At 43.7% G+C, this 22,878-nt stretch overlaps 1 protein-coding gene across 1 annotated transcript; it reads right to left on the bottom strand.

Annotated features, from left to right (window-relative positions):
- Positions 1-9,522: 9,522 nt before the first annotated feature.
- Positions 9,523-11,904, bottom strand: HMGB2 (high mobility group box 2). The gene is made up of 5 exons (XM_076336514.1): positions 11,787-11,904; positions 11,113-11,283; positions 10,805-10,950; positions 10,537-10,711; positions 9,523-10,055 (listed from the first exon to the last, which is right to left on the bottom strand). The coding sequence occupies exons 2-5, from the start codon at positions 11,260-11,262 to the stop codon at positions 9,903-9,905; spliced, it is 624 nt and encodes a 207-aa protein (XP_076192629.1). The 5' UTR covers positions 11,263-11,283; positions 11,787-11,904; the 3' UTR covers positions 9,523-9,902.
- Positions 11,905-22,878: the final 10,974 nt, after the last annotated feature.

The raw sequence follows: 22,878 nt of genomic DNA, 5'->3' as shown, positions 1-22,878 counted from the left end.
CTTTTACAGAGTAAAAATGGATTATCATCTTTATAGAAACCCCATATCTCTAAATCTAGACAACTTCAATGTTACAAACTTAGAAATATTGAAAGTGTTTTATTTTACTTTTTATCTAGGTACCTTTTATCGTATCTGTGGGGCTCAGGTTTTTTTCCAGTGAAGTGAGAAATTAAATTCCCACTGAGAGTTGCCACGGGGATACATTTGGATTTTTGTATCACCTGCCCTGATCTAATTAGGTAGATTTAATATGCTTATAGAAAATGAACTTGAGAATGATTTCTGAAGTAGAACCAAAGGTCAGGACTAGTTGGTAGTGTTTTGACTCTGTATTTTATCTTAGTCCGTGTATGTTTCCACCAACAAACATGCTCCAATCAAACTTCTGTTTTTTTCCTGAGAAGGTTTCTTGGCAAAAGAGTATGCAATTACATCGGGACACAGAAGACCCAAGTTCTGGCCTAAGAGCAAACCTAAATGCTGAAATCTACAGCACTTTTTTATAGATGGGATTCTCGTTTCCCAGCTATGTCTGTCCGTGCACTTTTGTGTATTCAGATTTCGAAAGGCTCCTTTGGCAAAACCCTGGGGTATAGCAGCGGCCAGTTCATGTAGGAAATACCCTTTTATGTACAGAAACAGGGACTGATAGGAAGGAGGGGACATCTTTCTTCATTACCGGAGATCCTAGCACCAGGAGAACCAACAGCACCCTTTGAGCAGTACCAAAGACGCTGTCCCCATTGATGGCATCCTAGAATCAATTCATTGTCTTTCCCTACTGCCAGTAAATCTCCTTTACTACTATCTGCTTCTTCCATACCGTCTGCCTCCAAATTGCAGTCCCTGAAGACAACAGTCAGGACCGACTTACTGCTCTGAAACTAGATCAAGAAGCCTGAGATCTATTACGCTATGCCAGGGATGTAAAAATTTTATGCTTATCTCTGATCTATGAGACTTTTCACAAGAAAAGAAAAAACGCAGCAGCTGCCCATGAGAACACAAAAGATGCTTTGCTAGATGTTGCTGTATATCAAGCACAATTTTCCCTTTAGGTTAAAGAAGGTCGAATTATGCAAGATCCACAGAGGGATAGGAATTTCAGAACATGCAGAAGAAATTATCTACACCATTGAACACAAACTGTTTTTTTGTAAAACCATTTATTGTTTGTTCCCTGCTGGTGAGCTTAGATCCATCAATTGTAATAGGTGAAGAGAAACAGCTCAGGAAAAACAAATTAGCAGTGTTTCTGTTTCTGGTTGTTCTTTCCTTGCTATAAAAGGCATGGGAATACTAGGTCTTGCTGTGTTCTGAAATCTTATCTTGCTACATTTATGAGAGCAATCCTTGAGAAGTGTTGGTGGTTATCTTCCAGAGTAATATTTACTTTCTGGGAACATCAGAAGTGGTTGCCAGCATTTAGTCCTCTGGTTGTTGACTTTACTTACACTGCAAGCCTCTGAACTCCTGTAGCGTTGGAATAGTAAGTTGTGTAGCTTGCCTGGCACTGTATGGGAGGACTCTCTATGTAGAATGACTCTAGGTAGAAAAAGTGATAGGCTATCAAAAAATGTAGGTGAGTTTGCCTCCCTTTGAGTTTTAAAAAAAAAGAGTACATAAACTGTGAGTGACTCCTGAAGACTGAAGCCACTTTGGCCCTGCTTTCACTGTGGGGACGCTCTGGTCATCTTCCCGCACACGCTGCTGCCACAAGTGTGTGCATTGGTGCATGCTGCCTCGCTCATTGCACCCTCAGCTATGTTAACCGGTATGGAGCACAGCAGAAGTGGGAAGAGGTGTTTGTGTGGATTATACATTTCTGTAACCCAGTTAACAGTTAGTAACCTTTGTTTTTTAAACCTTAAAAACATAGTCCATTCTTCACACTGAGAAACAAAAATTAAGTATTTTTCATTATCACGTAACATGGGTCCTGGTAAAAGAAAAAATAAGCTGTCTGCACAACCCTTAGGTTTTTCACCACGTTGCTGCTCTGTTGCACTGCTCTGCGGCTGTTCTGAACAACAGTGTGGATGGAGACTCTTCAGCAAGGTAGTGGCATAGCTTATGGTCTGATGGATCTTAACTGACTGACAACAAATGCACGTTACTTCAGTTAACAGCTCCGCGAAGGTGACAAGGATCAAAGCCTGTGAGGAGGAGACAGAGTTGTTCAAACACCGAGATGAAAAGGTATGTTTGCATGTTAGATCCCTTCTTTTTCTCACTAATATACTTCACTGAAAAGCAATGTGATTGCTTTAGGGACAAGAACCGTGCCCTATCCAAAGTGGAGTGCAGGTAAAGCAGGGCTAAGGGCTAGGTGGGTCCGGCAGGTCTCGTGAATGCCATCATTCAATGTGAAAGCAGAACTGCCTCCCATGGGCTGCCAGTTCAAACAACTCGGTGATGTTTCTTGTGCAAGAGTAACGTCTCCTGCAGAAGAAAGGAGCAGAAAGGTGGGAGAAGCAGCGTAGCACTAAACCGTATTAAAAACAAAACAAAACAAACTCTAATGCCTGAGACGCGCATGATGGCAACAGCAGCCCTACGGCTGAGCATCCCAGGGGTCCTGAAAGGGGAAGGGAAAATGAATGGAGAGATGACATTTTACTTTCCTGGAAAGGGCTGCTGGTGGCAGTGTGTGTCAGTAAAGAAGGCAGCATGCACAGACAAGTTGTTAAAGCACAGACTTCAAGTGAAGAAGTCCTGCTTGGAATAGGCTTTCTGAATCACTTGAAGGCACTAGGAATCAAAATACAGCCTTTTCCCTTGAAATTTGTGGAAGGATTTCCCCGGGAAAATAGCGTAGGCCAGTATCTTTGAACAAGCGTTGACATTAAACAGTGGTGGATCTTTGAGTATAAAGTCCTCTGGGTCTTCTCTGTGTGTGTGCATGTTCTCTGAGTTAGGCCAGCCACAGAGGTACGGCATTAGTGCTTACAGGTAACAGCTACGGCCAGAGCCATGAAGACTGGTGCCTGCGTTTCCAAGGGCTGTTGGGTGAAAATGCACCCTCTGCAGGCTGTGCTTCTGCACAGCCATGGATCTCATCCCACTGGCGAAGCACCATGTCATGCTGTGGTACGCTCAGGAGACCCCGAGCCCTACCTGGCAACAGATGCCTTGCTAGCCTGAGCCTGCAGGATGGCTACACCCTCTTGCCAGAGTCCTCAAGGCCATCATGATGCCCAACAGGCAGCTACAATTGCAATTTTCATATTTTTATTTCTGAGGCAGCGGAAACAATGAGCGAAAGTAGAACTGGATGAAAGTAGAGGCCTTCTGGAGGATTCTTGTGGGTTCATAAGAAGGGAGGTTTGGGAAGAGCTGACCAGGAGAAAAAGCACACCAAGCTCTGGAAGTGCTTCTGGTCATACTGCTCTTTCAATTGCATTGAGGAATGCCCTGAAGTCCTACCTGTCCTGAAGATGCCAAGGAACTTCTAAAGACACAGCTAATCAACCTGGTGATGGAAGGGAAAGCTGTCTGTCCTGCCTGCTGGGAGCGAAGGTAAGATGGTGTGGGGTGTCGCTGAGGAAAACAATTCTGTAACCGTATAGCAGAGTGGGGTCTGGTTACCACTGATATTAAAGCTACTGGGGGTAAAGTAACGTGGAACTGGGCCATTCGCAGCTGGAGATAGGAACCATTCCTTCTGCTGGTTTATTGCCTGTTACGGTATCCCATTATCTTCCGTGTGATGACTATGAGAGGAATGGAGTCCGCGCTCCTGAAATATCAGGACCCTTTGTCTCTAATGGACAAAGTTGAAAAATGTTTTCGCTTAGGATAAGAACTGAGCTTAACATAAGAACTTAAAAAGTACATGCAAAATCAGACCAAAGGTGCAGCTAGCCCTGTAGCCTGTTTCCCTCAGTGGTCACTAGGATCAACGTGGTCAAGGAGCACAGGGCAGAGTGAAAGGACAGGGCAAGGATGCTTGTCTAACACTGTCCCTACTTCTGGCAATACACAACTCAAGCACTTTCTGAGCTAGAGATGGTATTTGCTATTTAATAGTCCAGAATTTGTCCAACCGCTGTTTGAATCTAGGCAGACTTTGGTCATCCATCACATCTGATTATGCAAAAAGTTTCAAGGCTTCAGAAGAGGCACACTCGCTCTGCAGTTCACTCCTCTGCCGAGACAAATCAGTGCGATACAGGAGAATCATGAAGGCTTGTTAAAGGTCTTAATTCTCAAAGGAATAGTTAGTGCTAGGTCAGTGCTGGGTCCAGCCAGCCAGGAGCTGGCTTCAGGGTGGCAGCACTGACCGTAGTATCATCGCAGCACATTTTTCAAAGGGCCTTTTAGGAGGATGTTGTCTTGTTCACACAAAACATCATCCCTTCAGCTCTGCTGGAGAACTGATTTATGGATACAAACTTTACCAAAAGATGTTTGGGCCAGGAAACATTGAGAATAGCCATACAACTTGCAGGTAGAGCACCGGATATGCTAGCTAAAGATTTTTCTGGTAGTTGACTCCATATTCAGTCCTGGAACATCAGGAGCCTCTCCAACACTGAGGCTAGCGGGGATAGTTGATCTCAGCGTATCAGGATAGTCAGAGCAACGTACAGGTTCGCTCACTAATTGGTGCTGGCCTGTGACAATTACTTAATTGCACTGATGGAGAGAAATTTGTGTAGGCAGTCAACTTTTTGACTGGGTAGGTCTGAATTTCGTGCATGTCCCACAGTTAGCAGAGTTATGCGTCCCTCAAGGGCTGTGTGCGCTGGAGAATGTAGCAGCAAGCTCGACATCTGGGCTCCGTTACGGGATTCTTGACACTGGATTCAAAAGGAATCATGGAAAAGCAGACGGGACTGTGATGCGGCTCATACGAGAGGCCCAGCAATTTTGGAAATGCAGGGGTTGCTGGCAAAACACTTATATATTTCAAGATGTGGAAAGAAATACAAGCCAAAATGAGAAAACGAACAGAAAAATAAATATATGCTAAGGATGTAAAGCAAGTGAAGCAGCATCAGTGACAGTCACCACCACAGCAAATAATCCACCACTGAGCAGTAAGTACTAGATTATGTGCCAATGTTATATACAAGATGCCTGCAACAGACAGTTATGAAAACAGTTCAGTAGATCACGAGGTAATCAAAGATAAAACTCGTATTCCGTTTTTTCTGATTTTCTCTCCACACCCGTTTGCAATTTCTTTTGTGTTATTTGAAAGCCTCTGTATACTGCAGTCAGTTCCCAGGTCTGTAGCTGATCTCATCAAGGTTTTCCTTTTGAAAACACACACACAAAAAAACCCCCAAAAACCCAAAAGAGGCATATTTACAGTTCTTCAGACCATAGGTTTTGCTTGGGAAAAATAAGACCAATTTTGTAAATAGGCTTTGTTCTAAGTTGATCTAAGAAAAAGGAAACTTTATATTCCTTTAGGAAGACAGTAAGGGAATACTAAATATTTGTTTTGTTCTTAACTCTTTACCTGATAATGCCTAACATGCTATTTGTTTTTCTAGCAAACATCTATTATGTCTTCACAGAATTATCTATTATAGCTCCAGCATCTCCTCCAGCCTAATGTAATGTAGTTTATTGTCCACCCTCATTACCCACAACATAAACGTTAGGCCTGCTTTTTCCCCTTCACATGTGTTGGGGGAGCACACACTAACATCTGATACACTTCATATTAACGCTGTATTTCACCTGCTGCTTTTATTATCCTGTCACTTCAGGCTGCAGGCTGGCTTTGCACTTTTTCGCTGTTAGCTCTCATCTTTCTTGCAGCACCATTCACCACTTTTTTTCCAAGTCACTTACGTGTATATTAAACCGTCTTCACTAGCCATTAACCCCATCTCCAAAAATAACCTATGGGATTTCATAGGTGATTTTCCTCCACTGGTGAAACTGATGACTAATTCCTGTTTTGTTCCTGTATTGTTAACCAGCTATTTATTCATGCAAGGCCTTTAATGACAACTTACTTACTTTTTTTATGAGAAGTAGACCAGACCAAACTCAAGTAGACCAGAACTACCTGATCTCCTTTACCTTCATGTTCACTGATTTCTTTGAAGAATATTTACAGGTCTGTGGAACAGGATTTCCTCTTGTGAAATCACAAGTCCTATTTACCCATTTGTCCAGCCCCTCTCGGCTGTACCATGGCTCCTACCAACTTGCCATATGGACATTACTGGTCTGAAGTTCCCTGTATCTCCACAGAATGCTTTCTAAAAATTAGTGTCATATTTGTGACCTTCCATTCCTCTAGCGCTAAGGCAGTTTTAAGTGAAAAAATACAAAAGTACGGTTCATAGTTCAGCCATTTCATCCTTGAATTTCCTTAGAACTCTTGGATGAATACCATCTGTCCTGTCATTTTGTTTCAAAACCTTTTACACTTGGATTTGAGACAGATGCTCCACCATGCCTCCCCCATTAAAAAGTTCTCTCATGAAAACTTCCTGAAGCTCCACTACGAGGTTTAAAAAAAAAAAAAAAAAAAAAAAAAAAGTAGTTTTCTTTTCCTGAAATCTTCTCTAGGCATTGCTACTATATCTTGACCATCTATAGTCCCTAGGACTGCTTGGCAGGTCTCCTGGTTCTGATGTGTTTGAAAGTTGTTATTAATCCGTGTGTTTTCTCGCGTTGCTCTGATGCTGTTTTTCCCTGCCACACAGGGCTGCGTCTGGCCTGTCGGGGCGCAGGTTTCTTCTAGTTTACTGGTTTAGAAATAACTTCAACTTTTTAAAGACTGCTTTCCTACATTTGTTATTCTCTCATACCTGCTCTTTATCCACCTCAGTCTTATTTTTGGTGGTCTTTTGGTCTGCTTTACTGGGTGGTATGCCTTTTTGCTGGACTTCTAATGCGACGTGAGCAGTCTCCCTGATGCCTGCAACCATTTTGGGCGTCCCTTTTAGTTTTGATTTGAGACAGACCTCCCAGTTCACCTCCAGTGAAAAGTTTCCAGTGAGTAATTTCATGAGGTTGCCCGTATTGAACACGGATGTGAAAAACTAATTTAGCTTTTCTTCTATGGCCTTATCTTTTCTGAACATTCCTGTTGCACTTTGATCACTTACTAGTCCTTTCCAGTGCTCGTTCTTTCAGTGCTCACAGATGGGCATTATCTGAACCCCCTGACGTGACATACCATACTTCTTAAAGCTTCATTTGAAAGTAGTAATTTCCACATGCTCTTTTCCATTTGCCTTTAATCTATATTCAACATCCTTCTTATCGAAAGGACAAAATATTATCTTTAAAAATTGCTAATTACCTTTAGTCATGACATCATTCTTGGTTGATAGATCAGCTTGATGCAGAGCTTTGCCGTGGCTTGCTGCAGCTCATGCTGACACGGCGTGCACACAAAATGGTCTGTGTAATGATGTGGATCAGGCCAGTAGAGCGGTGCAACAGACCGTTTTTGCAATGAAGATCTCCAGCAGTCAGGATATATTTGTAAATGAGATCACAAACAAAAGTAACCCACAGGTGGCTTTTCGTAGAGCGTCGTTAGGACGTGGCACAACAGAGTGGCAACATTAGGCAGTTCTGCACTGACTTGTGCAGTTGTGTGGAAGCTAAACTAGCCAATTAACGCTGAACGGAATTGAACCCAAAAGTCATTTTACCTCGCTGAGGAAAATATTGGAAGAGCTCCTTTATTCTGAATTACCTCCAGATATGCTCTTATTCTGACACAGTATTTAAAATTCTGTAACCCATGCAGCTTTCTAGGACACCTGAAGGGTTATATTTCATTTCAATTTAAAAGCACTTGAGCAGAAGTAAAAAACATTTCAACTAATCAAACTAGTCAATTTACTCTGATGCTACTGCTCCGCTGCAAAAGATTATTTAAATCTAATCAGAAAGACTTCTTGAAGCATCACCGTTCTGTTCAGGGAGGGAGTCTGAGAATTGAGGGGATGCGATGGTGAGTTTCTGCAGGGAAATCTGAACAGAATATGCTGAAAATGAGACCAACGTAGTCTGGGCTACACGCTATGGCAGGGAATTGCCTCTAGCTGGAAGAATTTTTGAGTTAAGGATAAAGGTGCTCTAGGATTGCAAACTCTCTACAGAAGAAACTGTTCTTGAGCACGGGCTGTACTGCACAGGGAACAACTGCCTCTCACTTCCAGTTTATGCCTGTGGCTTCCCAAAATCTGAGCTTGCAAAACGGAGCTATTGATCCCGCCTGTGCTCAGTATCTCTGGCGGGTCCAGCATGTAGAACAGCAGCTAATCCTTCTGATACTACTTCGAGTACCTATCTCGGGGACAGGGTAGGGAGAAAAAAAACAGCTCTGGGTTTCTAAGGCCTTCAAAGGTTAGTACCTACCTTCAGTATAAAAATGTTTGAATTGCCTTTACAGTTAGTTACCTTATTTCCATACTTTCAGGAATACACAAAGTGTTTTTGTCAAGACTCATTTCAGAAAGTGCTACGTTATCTTTAACCTACTACAGTGACATTTGCCATGGTTATAGTGCTGAAATCACTTCTCTTACACATGTACAATGACTGTACACAAATTTATTTCAGAAGTTGATGGACAATAGGGAGACACTTTAAAAACAAAAAAGCTGGAAGCCTGCCCTTTATAGTACTTAATATTTTAGACATTAAATGTTTTTCAGTGCTGAGTTTTCAAACACTAGTAAAAGCTATGGCCTAGTATTTATCTCAACAAACTAAACTTAAGCTAATAGTTTAGCTGTGGGAGCTCCAATTCCCCACTTGCAAATACTGTTAGATATCTAGACTTAGACTTTTAAATATACTGAGGGTGGCATAAAAAACCTGAAAACCAAGAAATAGCGTAACTAACTGGTGATACTGTTACCACCACAAACAGGAACGTATCAGGAGCACATGGTCTTTACGAATACCTCCTCTTTCTTGCAGGAACCTATTGGCACGTGCGGAGATAACATTCCAACGTTTTTCATGCTGTTCTGCAAGCTGTGTATTTTATGAGAAGCCACTAGTACTGGGGCCGGGGGGAGAGGGGAGGAGTAGAGAACATCTGGGAAGGAACCAACCGCATCTGCCTTATAGCCAACCTTCCTATCCTGCTACGGGCAGCAGAAAAGGCCGGCGACCCTGAGCTCTGGGAGAGAAAGTCAGTTCCTAGGAGTCACTCATTACCAGCTAATAGACCAAGACAAAACTTCAGTAGTCTGGGGGGGGCGTGGGGGGAAACAATCCAGGAATATCGGCAACTTTGGTACTTAGATACCTTTGTCACTCAGAAGGTGATACACAAGGAGATGCTTGCTTAAGAAAAACATCAATTACCGCTCAGGGTAGTGTATGTGGGAGAGAATTGTGGTTAAAGAGAAAAAGAAAGTTTCAAATCCAGTGTAAACTTTGGGAGTTAACACTTCAAGACTTGCCTGTTTTGTGGCAACAGCAATAGCCCAAGAAGAATGCAAAGCCTTATCCTGCGCTACTCCCCAGCATTCTGGGAGTACACCCAGCCTCTCAGAAACATCAAGAATACAACATTAATCATGTACAACATTTTATTACAAAATTGTTAAAAAAGTAATACAATGCAATATACTACAAAATATAAGATCAGCTATTAAGCTACCTCCTTTGTTTTACTTAGCTATAAAGAAACACCTGGCTATCAGTCACTGAATTTCAACAAAACCATTAAATATGCAGAAACATTCCACAACTTTTTTTTTTTTTTTAAACCGAACTGTAGCAGCCCTCGGCTACTACTTACGTTAAAAATAGAGGTCTCCCTACAAAGAACCACATTACCTATACACAATTCTGTACAGTTTTTTATACTGAAGCTAACAATGAGCTGCACTTGAGTTCACATTCTTAGCAAAATATTGGATTTTGAGCATAAATCTTTACAGCAGGACATTCATTTATTCCTCATCCTCATCTTCCTCCTCCTCTTCATCATCTTCCTCCTCCTCCTCCTCCTCTTCTGGTTCTGCTTTCTTCTTAGATCCTGCAGGCCTACCTGGGCCCTTTTTTCCTGCGTCACTCTTGCTCTTGGCACGATATGCTGCAATATCCTGCAAGAAAAACGCTGTTTAGTTGCTGGCAATATAACTCTGAAGCCAAATTTGTACTGCTCCAATAACTCAATACTATACTGTGCAGATCAAACACAGCGTGTGTGGAAAAGCGGGGTTCCAACCTTGGGACTTCCATGCTTACACCTTTTGGCAAGAGAACGCATGATCCAGTTTTAAGACTTTTACGACCGCAGTGCTTTGGAGTATGACTGTGTATTTTTCCAAGCAGGTGACCCGTTTTCTGGAAGTAAAGCATCTTATTGGTAAAATCTCTAGACATGTAAAAACCACCTCTAGGTTTACTGTAAGAGTTCCAGATGCCTCCCACGCCACAGCTTTCCATGCGTTCTGAAGCCTGACGAAGGTTGACCTAAACATGTAGAATTATGATCCATATATGGTTTAGGTGCAAAACAAAAGTCACACATTTACAGCGACCTCTGCAGCTTTAACCATTATTGTATCACTTCCACTCTACCTTCTCATATTTCTCCTTTAGTTTTGCAGCCTTCTGTTCATATGGCTGTTTGTCTTTGGCTGACTGTTCAGACCACATTTCTCCTAATTTCTTTGCTGTATCTCCAATAGACAAGCCAGGATGATCATTTTTGATTTTTGGACGGTGTTCAGAACAGAAAAGGAAGAACGCAGATCTGAAATGAGAGACCGTGATTAAAATTAAGTGTCAGGCTATTAGAACTAGTACTCCCCCCCCCCCCCCCCCCCCCGGTCACAGAAACACTCACGGTGGTCTTTTAGGAGCATTGGGGTCCTTCTTCTTTCCCTTCTTCTCGCCTTTGGGAGGAACGTAGTTTTTCATCTCCCTGTCATAACGAGCTTTGTCTCCTTTAGCCATTTCTTCAAACTTTCCTTTTTCCTTGCTAGACATTGTCTGTGGACACACGGAGGGGAAAGGAGGAGAGTCTGGATCAGATAAAGCGCCTGGTGACCCACTAACGTCTAAGCAGCAGCAGCTGCTACCAGGGATCTTTTCCCAGCAGCCCGCAGCAGGGGCGGGGGCCGGGCCGGCAGGGCTCGGCTCGGCCCCGCTCACCTTCCACCGCTCCGAGCACTTCCGCGAGAACTCGGCGAAGTTGACGGACGAGTCCGGGTGCTTCTTCTTGTGCTCCTCGCGGCAGGTCTGCACGAAGTAGGCGTACGAGGACATCTTGCCCCGCGGCTTGTTGGGGTCGCCTTTGCCCATGGCGAGGTCGGCGGCGAGTCCCTGCGGGGGGGTGGGAGGGGAGAGTCGGCGTGAGGGCGGGGCGGCGGAGCGGGGCCAGGGCCGGGCGGGGCCGCGCCTCAGGCCGCTCCCGCCTCTCGCCCGCCGGCGCCTTCCCGCCCAAACACGCCCTCCGGCCCCTCCCCCGCCGCGGCCCCTCTCTCTCCGCCCGCCCCGCAGGACCGCCCGCCGCCGCCGCCAGGCGCCTCCACCCGCCCCCCGCGGCGGCCGAGGCGGGCGGCCCCCACGGCGCCGCCGCCCGCGCCCCAGCCCTCCCTGGCGGGGCCGCCCGCCGCCCTCCCCGCGGGGCCGGCCCCACCCGCCCGGCGGGAATTCCCCCCGCAGCCCTGGGCTAGGCGCGCCGCCCGCCCCGGGAACCCCGCGCTCCCTCCGCGCCCGGGACCGGCGGCGGCGCCCCCTCCTTCCCCCTCGTCCTCCCTCCTTCCCCCTCGGCGCCCTCCCGCCGCCCTGCGGCCCCCGCCGGCGCGGGGTGCGCGGGGCCTTGCCTGGCTGGGCGGAGCGGGCGGCGGCGGCGCGGGGCTCTGCTTCTTCCGCTGCTGCTGCTAAATGGTTTCCCGGCGGCGCACTTACAGCCTCTTGTTTTCCACAGCCCTACCCGCCACAGCAACTTGACCCGCCGTGCCCGGGGGCCCGCCCCCCGCCGGAGCGGATTGGCTGCCGCACCGGTTCAAACTGCCTGCGGCCCCGCCCCGTAGGGCCGGGGCCGCCGGGGATTCGCTGGCTGCCGTTCCGACGTCAGCGGCCGAGCAGCTCCTCGGCTAGGTCGAGCGCGAGGGGGTCGTTAGCGCTCATACTCGTTGGAACCGGTTGGGGTGAGGATAGTGGAGGGGGGCGGAACTAAGAGCCCTGGGCGGTGATTGGGTGAGAGGGACGGTTTAAAAAACCGCGGGGACCCCCGCCATTGGCCGCCGGGGACTGTGCGCGTTGTGATTGGGCGGACCGGGATGCTGTAGCGTGGTTTAAAAATACAAAGGGAGGGAGGAAGATGGTGGGGCGGGCATAAACGAGAGGAGCCGCGGAAGGGGACGGGCGGCGGGGGCCCGCCGGGGCGGGTGGGGTTCCGGGGAGCGCCAGGTGCTGCGGCTCGGGACAAGCCTCTGCCGGCGGCCTCGGGAGGCGCGGCGGCGGGCCGCCGGAGGGTGTGGGGCCTCCTCGGATAGGGGGAGCCGGCGCCCGCGGCGCTACCTTCCTCCTGCCCGGGGGGGCAGCCGGGGCGGGCCGCAGCGGTGAGCGCGACCGTTCCTCCCTCCCTCCCTCCCTCTCGGGGCGGGGGCGGCGGGCCCGCGGCTCCCCGAGCCTGGCGGGCAGCAGCCGCCAGCTATAAAACTGGGCTTTAACTTCGGTTGCGCCGCCCGAGCGAGGCCCGCTGCTGGGGGGGCTGCGGGGCCGGGCGGCCCAACGGCCCTGCCCTCCCCCTGACCCGCCGCGGGGCCTGGGCTGCGCCGGCTTAAACCGCGGGAGAAGGTGCCCGGGGTGCCGCCGAGGTGCTGGGCCCGGCTTGCAGCGGCCCTCGGGGAGAGAAAGGCCCGGCGTGCTCGGGGGGAACGTCTGCTTCCTCCTCCCAGGCTGGCGGGGTCCGGAAGAAGAGCCCGTGGCTGGCTGCGGGGGGTGGGTTTTCCCTCTCGGCTAAAAGCACCGAGGCTGGGAAGGGGAAGCGCCGCCTCTCCGTGTGTTGCTCCCCCTGTGAAGTGAAAGCCGCGGCAGGGGAAAGCCTGGAAGCAAAACTGGGCCGAGGATGTAATGCCCGTGGCTTGCAGTTCACGCTTTCAAGGGAACCACCGGTGGTGAATCTGGCCCTTTCGGTTTGGGGATAAAACCGAAGCTTCCGTACGGTCATTTAGTCTCTTTTGTTGTGACTTGGCCCTAGTGTACGTGATACGGGGTTTGCCGATGTTGGTTTTCTTCTGTCTGGTTATTTTCATCCCATTCTCTAGTTAACATCAGTTTAGATAAATATTCTTGCTAACACTGTTGCCTTTTCAGGTGTAGTTATAGCACTGCTGAAAAGCAGACTCTAACTTTGCTTACTGAAGGTGCCATGCCTAACAGAGTTTTAATCGTATTAACCTAGCTCAATGGTTAAATAAAAAAAAAACAAAACTTTGAAAGCAGCAAGAAGCCCTAAGCTCTCTGAGGGTATTGCCTAGTTGAGGTGTGAGATTGACCGATGTCTTGATCTCCAGAGTCTCCCCCATTTCAGACCTGCCCAGTGGTAAGGAGCATTGAATAAGAAGCACTTATCAGGTCCAGCCCCCCCCCCCCCCCCCCCCGACGAGGGCGTGTTCATGCAGAACAGTTCACTAATATGGTAGTAAATGCCTCCTTCATCCCTATTTCATTTTAAGCTTTATGTGTTTGCTCAAACTGCAGCCCTAAAAGACATAATGGAAACTGGAAAAAGTTAGTCAAAATCTTCTTTAAAGAGAGGGTAATTGGGAGGTAAACTGACAGAGCGATGCGGAGATACGTATTCCCTTCGCAGATGTTAAAGCCTGTCGGAAGGCCATTACTGGAGTTCTTTTATTGGCTAACTTCTGTGGCTATTCCTTTTGATAGTGTTTAACCTACAAACAAAGCTTACGCTTATCTTCTAAAATAAACATTTACACAGGGGATATTCTGTGTTCCAGTATTTACTACTATAAACCATTCTACTACTGCTCGGTAGCAAATCCATATTCTCAGTTCTGTGGTACTGAATTGTGAGAAGGCCTAGCCATTTTGCGAGGAGTTGTTTAAACAGGCTTTTAAAATGCTTTTACTTCATATATTAGTTGGAAAGCACTATTTTGTTTGGGGAATTAAGCTGCCAGATGGGTTGGTTACTCACTTTGTGGTAAACCACCTGTATATAACAGTTTCTTGCACAGTCTTTTCTAGTTAGTAAAGTAGTTTTGTAACAGGTGGTAGAATCTTACAATACTAGTGTGTACTGAATGAATCCCGGTACAGCCATTAGTATCTCTGGTGTAAAACCATTCTTTGTCTACCAGACTTACCTAGAGCTTTCCATATCGCACCACTCAAACAAGAACAAATTCATAGGTACCTTCTGCATTGTTTACAGCCATATAAAAATGTAGATTAACTCCATCAAAATCAGTTTTACTTCTGAATCCTCGCTGATGCAGTGGAAAGAACAATGAAGTGGTCCACTAGTCTTCAGGAAACAGTTTTCTCAATGTCAGTGCTTCTATATATTCTATATTCTTTCTAATAGCAAGTCATGACCTCTGGGAGTTTGTCACTGAAAAGTTATCAGGATGGCTACAGGCACCAGAAAGGATTTTTAACAGTTGAAAGGAGAGAATTTTTCTCACTTTACCCTTCCAAATCCATTCTCTGTCAGTTCTTGAACAACAACCAAAAAAAAAAAACCCTATATATAAGTTTATTATCAACATATTTTAACTGTTCCTTTTAACATTAATATAGCAAGTTCATGGAATGAACTTTGGAACAGTCTTTGGAAATTATGGGATGTAATTGCAGCGAGGCTTCCTCTGTTGCATTGGTTTTCATATCTGGTCTAATATGAAGAAGATGATTGTGGAAAAGCAGGTAGGGTGAGAAAGTGTAATTACTGCTATGGGAAAAAATGAGACCTGCCTTTCAAATTATTTAATCAAATATTTTAAGAAAGAAATTAGGTCCTTTGTTCTTTTAAAGATATTCTTTTTCTCGATTCTCTTCTCTGAAAAAGAAGGCTTTTGTACAATTAAATATATACATAGAGGGTTATGTCATGCAATGTTGTGCAACAATAGGGCAGCATAAGAAACCAGGCAGTTGTACTCTTCAACATCTGTCTGTCCTCCAACAAGGAAGGCAGTATTGAAAATTTTCCACGCTTGAACATGATACTGGAAGCTTTCCACAGCAGTGCCGATGCTGAAAGCTCCATGCAAGAACGCCAGTGTTAGAAACTTGTCAGTCCCAAAGCTGTGCCTTCTCCCAGCACCCTCGCGCCTGGAAAAGCGCTTCGCTCTGCGCCTGGTTCCACAATAAGCTGTCACCGTTTGTCATTACACCACACTGTTGCTTTTCAGACAAAACCACAAATTCTGTCTCAAGAGATTCAGTCACTGTTACTCTTCTAAAGCAGTGGTCTATGCAGTATTGATTTCAGTCGGTCCATGTGGTTAATTTATTAGCCACGTGTGGATGACAGTTGTGGGGAAGAAGCATAAACTCCAGGACTTGAAGCTTATTTCTGCTTGAATAATTCAGCTCATGAAATGACTGTTATGTTTTATAGCTCCCTGGCTTTGAGTCATTTTGAGTTTCTAATCTGCTCCACGATTACGATTTTGGGCTCTGTTGTTAACTTCACTTAACCGTCAGTAAAATGCGTGTGAGGAGATAGAAGCAATGTAGTGACTAGAAACACTGGATAGAAGGCAGAGAAAAGACCAGGCAGATGAGACTAGGTTACAGAGCTGAGAAATGGATTTGAAGAAAAGTACGTCACAGACAACAAAAATGTGTGATTGGAGTGATAATACACATCATACTGTATCTCTCGGCTTCTGTGGGCAGCTTCTACAGCTTTTCTGGATACTGGTGTCAGTGTGGACAAAGCAAGGGGAGAAAGTAACAAAGACCTTTTATTTGAATTAACATTTCCATCAATGGATGCATTGCAGCAGATACTGTTCAGCTGAGGAAAGTGCAAACTACGGTTGCATGACCTTAACTCTGACCAAACTTTCATTCTGGTGTAAGTGTATTATCGAGTAACACTCTCAGCTTTAATTCAGTCAGTTGGATGAAGAAGCTCTACTGTCTCTCCTCAGAGACTCTGCTATTACCCAAATTCCTGTATGGAATATGCCTTAATTTAGCCTTAATGGCAATAAAAGTCTGCTTTGGAACGTGATCATTCTTGATTGATTACTGCTGAAAGGGTCTCTCTTACGGACCTGAGAAGTCAGTGTTTATGGGATGAAAAATGAAAGCGAGTTACAGCTGCTCTCCGTTTTAATGTCACCTAACTTCACTAATAGTAATGCAAGATGTTGAAAGAAAAAGCAAATTTAGTTTTAATCAGCAATTTTTTGATATAGAAAAAGATTAAAATCCAAGACACACAAAGCATTTAAATAGGTCACTGCTTTAAAAACCTCTTTTTAATGTGAGTTATGAAGTCTACAGACAGCAACTATGTTTTCGCCTATTTCATGTGAGCATCTCATACTAGATATATGGTAGGAACTTTAGGATGAAAAGCAAAAACCAGAACTACCTAGGCTACTGCTTACCTAAATTCAACACAAAATTTATTTTACTGTAGTGTTCCAGTTATAAGCAGTTACTTTCTTTGTACTTTGATAAAAACATATATAACTGCAGCTGCCCAAAAGTTTGCAAAACTGATATTTCTGTTAATATCTTAAAAAAATTGCATTTAACTGTTCCCATTTTTTCTGTTGTATAATATGCAAATAATATGTATTTTATAAAAATGAAATCTATTTACCCTTTAAACATTACAGTTTTATTATATGTGCTATTGTAAAGCCTGCATAACCAGTTAAGCGGCTCATAGGCAAACAGCGGCCATGTTACACCAGGCTGGTTTAGTCTGAAAGCTCAGGAACTTGTTTTGACTTTGTGCTGTGTACCAAATACCTAAAACAAAGGCAGCCTACATTAGACACTACCCAGGACAGCTGTGGAGCAGAGACTGAACTGAAGAGGTCATATGATAGGAAAGAAATATGACAAATCTCTCCTGGTACTAATGCAGATAATATTAGGAACACCAGCTGCTCCTGGTCACAATAATTGTTAACTGAACTTTTTCAGTCTTGATTTGACAAGAACTTTTTTCCACTTGCACTGGGTTTGCAAGCTTTTTTTTTTTTTTTTTTACTTTTCTATTCCTAGATCTCATTTTCATTTATTTTCTTATTTACATTCAAAGCAATACTCATGTAACGCTTTTCCCCTGGAGATCTTAATAGACCTCCTTTATGTTTTGCTATATTGTTAATCCCTTTTTACAGGTATGAGAAGAAAGCAGTAATTTGCCTTTGTTCATCCATTAGATAGTTTCACAGGCAGTTTAGAGGGGCTTTAAAACGTGGATAGCTGTAACTTTACTAAATCGATTTAAATGGGTAAAAAATGTTTCTTTCCTTCTGCCTCCACCCCCCAAACTCTTCCAGCCTTGGTAAACATTGGCACTTTACCTGAAATGTATACATGACTTACTCTTAAGAAATAAAATGCAATTGCTAATAAAAATGTTGTATCATTTGGGAATTGGAGAACATAGTTTCAGGGTTTGGGTTTTTTTCCCTTCTAAACAGTAAGACAAAGGGTGGGACTGTGTCTGGCCCTGGAGGTGTGACATCCAGCAAGCAGATCCGAAGAGGCTGTAATCGCAGTCTGGCTCCTGAATAGTCCAAGCACCCGGGTGAGGCTAGCCGCTGGTGTTCACTGCTGCCAGAATGAAGTGCGTGTCAACCCACGGTGACTTACAAATGTTGAAATTTCTACAGAACAAACCAGAATGTTTTGTTTGTACCTTGTCTGTTCTGAGGGACTGTTTTCTTCTGCAGCCATGAGGGCTAGAAACTTAAAAGCAAGCTGAACCTGGCAGTAGAAGCTGTTTCCTATGTAATTGCAGCTCTCAAATCTTTTAGGAAAGAGAAAGAATAGGGTGAGTTGACAAGGCTGTGTGTCACGGGCCACAAGAGGAAGGAGGAATCATACCCTCCTGTCTCCTACAGCCGGAAGAGAGATGGAGGTTTGGCTGCTAACAGCCTGGTTCCCTTGTAGGCACTGTGATACTCGTCAACACGTTGGCCTTGCATCCAGGTAGCGGAAGAACTTAAATTAATTTCAATGGGTCTCATTAAACTTAAAGGGGTCTTAAGTTTTCCTCACGTGGAGTACATCCTGTGCTGTTGATAATGTCTACATTGTCTTGATAGAATAATTTATTCTGTTGATTCTGGCAAATAGTGCTGTCATATGTATCATAGAAATGATCATAGCATACACAGGTGATCTGCTGAGACCGGAAGGAAAATGCTCAGCAAATTTTGAAATTGTTGATTCAGTCGGTATCATTTTTAGTCATGGATCCTATGTGATTTTCCAGCAACTGATGATCTAAAATTATAGTTTCTCTAGAAGATCCCATTGTATACCCTACACTATACCATTATGTTAAGTGCTCTACAGTAACAAGAAAGGTTGTTTCAGAAATCTTCTGCTACTCAAAAATGCATCTGTCTCTAATACTGGTCAAAGTGGAAAAAAAAATCTTAAGGAAGTTCGATAATAAACCCTTGGGTATCTGATTAATCCTCATCATTTAGTGTGACCATGTGTGAAGTTAAGTAGAAGCTCTCCCTAAGCGCTGGCAGGGATAAGCTCCTACTACAAATGAAAAAGAAATAGGGAGCAGCACAGTTGTGCATTTGAAGAAATAAACAAGGAAATCTCAAGTGAAGTTGTTCCGTGTCAAAGAAAGGCCAGCTTATTCAAAGCTACTGAGAAACTAAATTGCAGTCCAAACTGTGTCTTTTCCAGTTTTTAAAAGTTGAAAAAAAATTAAAATCCTTAAAACCTGTAAGCTCTCATCTTCAGTGTAAACCTTTTAAAAAGAGAAACTATCTTGAATACACTCCAGTTCATAGGCTTGATCATGTTGTGCAATTTTATGTCACTACATTATATTAATAATTAGCATTTATATGATGTTAAATTATTGTAATATGTACAAATATTAAAAGCATAAACCCCCCATTCTCCTTTTCCAGTAGTTAAAAATTTACTTTGTAAAGTTATAATTCATTTTGGAACAGACTTTCATGACCTAACTAGAAACACAGATAATCACAAAATGAAGACGTTGTTTAAGAGGTAAAAAATCTGTATTATTATTTTCCTAATTCTGACATAATTTGCAAGATCATGTAAAATCCTGCTCTAGCAGTCACTTCTGGAGAGAGGTAAGGATATTTTAGTGCCTGTGAATAGCTGTAATAGCAGAATCAGGTCTCATCTGTGGTGTTTATAATGCTAATAAATATTAACAACCAAACACTTGGATTAAAAAAACTTCTAAAACTGTATCTGTTTAAAAACCGTAACGTTGAAACTGGAGGGTGGGGGTCTCTCTTTGTGTTCTGTGCTCTAGGATGTGTCCTTCGCTGGATTTCAAACCTACCTTTGCAACTAAAGGCTAGAAGCTTTATCAGTATGAAAGCTGAGCCTCTAACGCTATCTTTCAAGTAAGGGAGCTGAGGTTTGAGGAGCATTATAGATGAATGGCATTATCTAATAAAGAAGCAATGCTTTTGATCAGCTGCTGTATATTGAAGGAATGATAGCAGTAGGTACTATCCGAATGTAGGAAACCTGGTGCGATCTGCCTAGTGGCCATTTTTTGTGAAAAAATTTGCAAAACATTTTATCTGATCCTTTTCCCGTAATATTTCTCAGTTACGGGTTTATTGTCAGGTAACATCAGCAAAAACCAACTGCAGTTCAAGACTATCATTATACTTGAGTTTGTTGGAGTATAAGCCTATGTCTTTTACCCAGAATGAGCTCTGCGGGAAGTCAGGAAAACATTTAAACCGCAAACCTACATGTAATTTTACTCATTTTATTTTTATAAAAATATCTGTATTAGTATCGGACTCAACTGACAGAATCCAAATACCTTCTGAAGACCTTCTAAATGGTGCATCCTGGACTCAGGTGGAGGAAGTGTTCACCTGCCCCCAAGGGGCACTTAAAACCTGCTGTTAACTTCAGCAAGAGCTACGTCAGACCTAGGGATGCTTATAACTGTACTGCAAAGACAAGGGCACTGGAAGAGGCTTCAGGGCTACAGAAGTTTCCCATTTTCCTTTCTGAAAAATGAATCCATATTGGAAGAGGACACGATGGTGTAAAGGAGCACTGCAGTTTCTAGGATCCTCTGACAAAACTGCGAAGATGGTGGGTGTAATATGTGTTATTCAAAGCAAAAAGCAAGTGATTAAAGACAGTGTCAAATCTGAATTTCTATAAGCAGAAAACAGTGGTTCACAAGACTGTAGCAAAGAGTATACAGTGCTTTTTGTGGTATCAAGAGTGCATTTGAGACCAGCAGAATTTGCTGAAAAGCTATGACAGTGTTTCTCTTACGAACAAAAAAAAAAGCTGAGCAAGCTTTTTCTTTCTTTTCAAGGGATAAAAAAGTAACTCTTAAGCAATATACAACAACTATGGGCCTATTATTCATAGCTAAATTTGTATTGCATTACTAAACAAAACCTCTGGGGATGATACTTTTCACTATATGTTCCAGATAGTTGCATTACATTTCAGAAAAGCACCAATGATGATTTTGTTGGGTCTCTTTCTGACTGGGTGATCTCATACAATATGACACAAAATATTAATCCGGGCAGCCCGGATGGACAGATGATCAGTGAAACGGTGACCCTGAAGCAAGCAGATGGATGTGCACTTTTAACTTGGCTGAATGGGGGCCTGTGAGGAGGAGGGGTGTTGAAACCTAGGGGGTACCTCAGTGCAAAGCTGGAGGGTGGCTTCTCTGTTTGCTCCTGTGCAGTTGTTGTGTTTGAGGTATCTCCCTTACGCTGCATTTACTGTTGCTTTATCAACCAGAAGTAGGTGTCGTACTTCACTGTTTAAGTCCCCCAACAAACAATTTGTCACGTACATTCAACAAAGAACATCTGAAGTTTCTGTACGAATGTTTCTGTATTTTTGCACGTAAGAACGAAGCCTTCTAACAGAAGGGCCTTTGATGCCTCCTGTAACTAAGGGCTTATTGCGAAAGTGAATTGGCACAAACTGTTAAGGGGCATGTATTACAAATCTTTAAAGCTTTTACAGTACACAGGCTTATCAGTTTTAATCCCGTAACACCTAGATTATTCTTAAAATACAATGTTTATTTTTGGACGCTGTTTACTGCTTTAAATCTTTTAATAAAAGCCTGTGTTACATAAACTCTTTTGTACACCCTTAGTTTCCATTGTACAAGGCAGAACGCTTGAAAAAGGAACATTGGCTTCAGCTGGATTACTCAAAGACCTGGAAATACCAGTTTTGCCCCAATATCACTATTTCGGCTAAAGGTATGATTTTTCTCTCTTACTGTATTACTTGAATCATATACAATAAGCTCTATGTGTGCTAATATAGATTAAATTTTGTCATACAATTAACTATCTGAAGCTACATTTTAACTATCCTAATGTAAAACATATAAAGAAATTTTAAAAAATACAGTTTGTAGGTAAATCCCAATATTCCTGTGCTTTGGGGTCTATCCTTTAACACATTTGGACAATAAATTTGAGGCAGAGCAACAGGCAGTAGCACGGTTAGTTGCTGCTGGAGTGGGAAAGGAAAATCAGAGATTCAAAAATCAGAGAGAGGGAAGAGCAATAAAAAGAATGGGACTTTTTTCTGATAAGGAAGGAGAGATTTGGTCACTGTTCTCTATCACAGCCAGTGAATGGCTATCGAGCAGGTTGCTCCTATCAAAACCACTAAGGCACGTGGTGGAATTTGCAGAATTTTTAAAGTGTTTTAAAGGAATCTGTTTTTCATTGAAATAGTTACAATGCAAAACAAAGAAAATGCATGTTTCCTGTGAAAAACATATACCAATAGTTTTCCTTATTATTCCATTTGCTAACAGGATAATTCCAGGCGCTGCACACAAGCGCACTAACGTACACTTAGACTTCAGATGAATGGTACCTGTTGGGGAAGGGAATAGTCATCCTCAGCAGAACCTTATCATGTGAAGGTGTAGACAGTTACAAGCCGCATTTCCTTTCCAAGAATAATTACTAATAATACATTTACAGTGTGCTTGCAATATATCCAAGGTGATGTGTCCGATTGTCATTCTTCTCTCTCAAATTACAAAACACATCAGTCAAAAGCTAACAGGAGCTGGGACATACGGCATCCCAGAGAGGCACAGGCTGCTCTGCTCCTACCTGCACCTGGCCCGCCTCGGTGCCAGGAGGGGCCACCGAGTCCCACTGACTTCAGAGCCTGGGAGCTGCGAATTCAGGCACACATTTCAAGATGCTGTGGCTCCTGCTCCTTCTGCATGCCACTTACAAGTCGTCCATGCTGTGGTTTTGGCACCCGTAGGGGATGTAGATTACTGCTGCTTTCCGTACGATTCAGCTCTGCTTGTGTGCGTGGCCTGTAAGTGCTAGTGAAGTCCCATGCAAAGAGCTGCTAGTTTGGAGCTGCCGTTTCCTTTGAACTGATTTAATTTTTGAAGCTTTAGTCTAATCAGTATACTGTTGCAATACTGCATGGTTTTATGTTCATTTAAAATCCTTCCCTATATATGCTTTAGTTATATCTGAATACTTCTACTAACTGCTACTAGAGCTTATGTTATAAAATCATAATTTTAGACAACGTACTCTACCACGAGTGATTTTTTTTATTTCACAGGGCCCAAGCTTCGTGAAAGTTTGCAAATCCATCCTGCAGTAAGCTTCATACTGTCTGATAAGCCCATCTAGCTACTGTTCTTTGTATTTTTTGATCCCACATATGATGCAA

This window comes from Aptenodytes patagonicus, chromosome 4 (genome assembly GCF_965638725.1).
Source record: "Aptenodytes patagonicus chromosome 4, bAptPat1.pri.cur, whole genome shotgun sequence".
In the NCBI taxonomy this organism is placed as follows: Eukaryota; Metazoa; Chordata; class Aves; order Sphenisciformes; family Spheniscidae; genus Aptenodytes; species Aptenodytes patagonicus.
This window is presented reverse-complemented; position numbering and strand designations above follow the sequence as displayed.

What these genes read in the sequence shown, in the direction of transcription:
- HMGB2 (XM_076336514.1), bottom strand. Translation starts at nt 11,262, where the DNA reads ATGGGCAAAGGCGACCCCAACAAGCCGCGGGGCAAGATGTCCTCGTAC. An exon ending in AATGCTCCTAAAAGACCACC is followed by an intron (nt 10,712 to 10,804) that starts GTGAGTGTTTCT and finishes CTCTCATTTCAG; the next exon opens with ATCTGCGTTCTTCCTTTTCT. An exon ending in TAAAGGAGAAATATGAGAAG is followed by an intron (nt 10,056 to 10,536) that starts GTAGAGTGGAAG and finishes TTTTTCTTGCAG; the next exon opens with GATATTGCAGCATATCGTGC.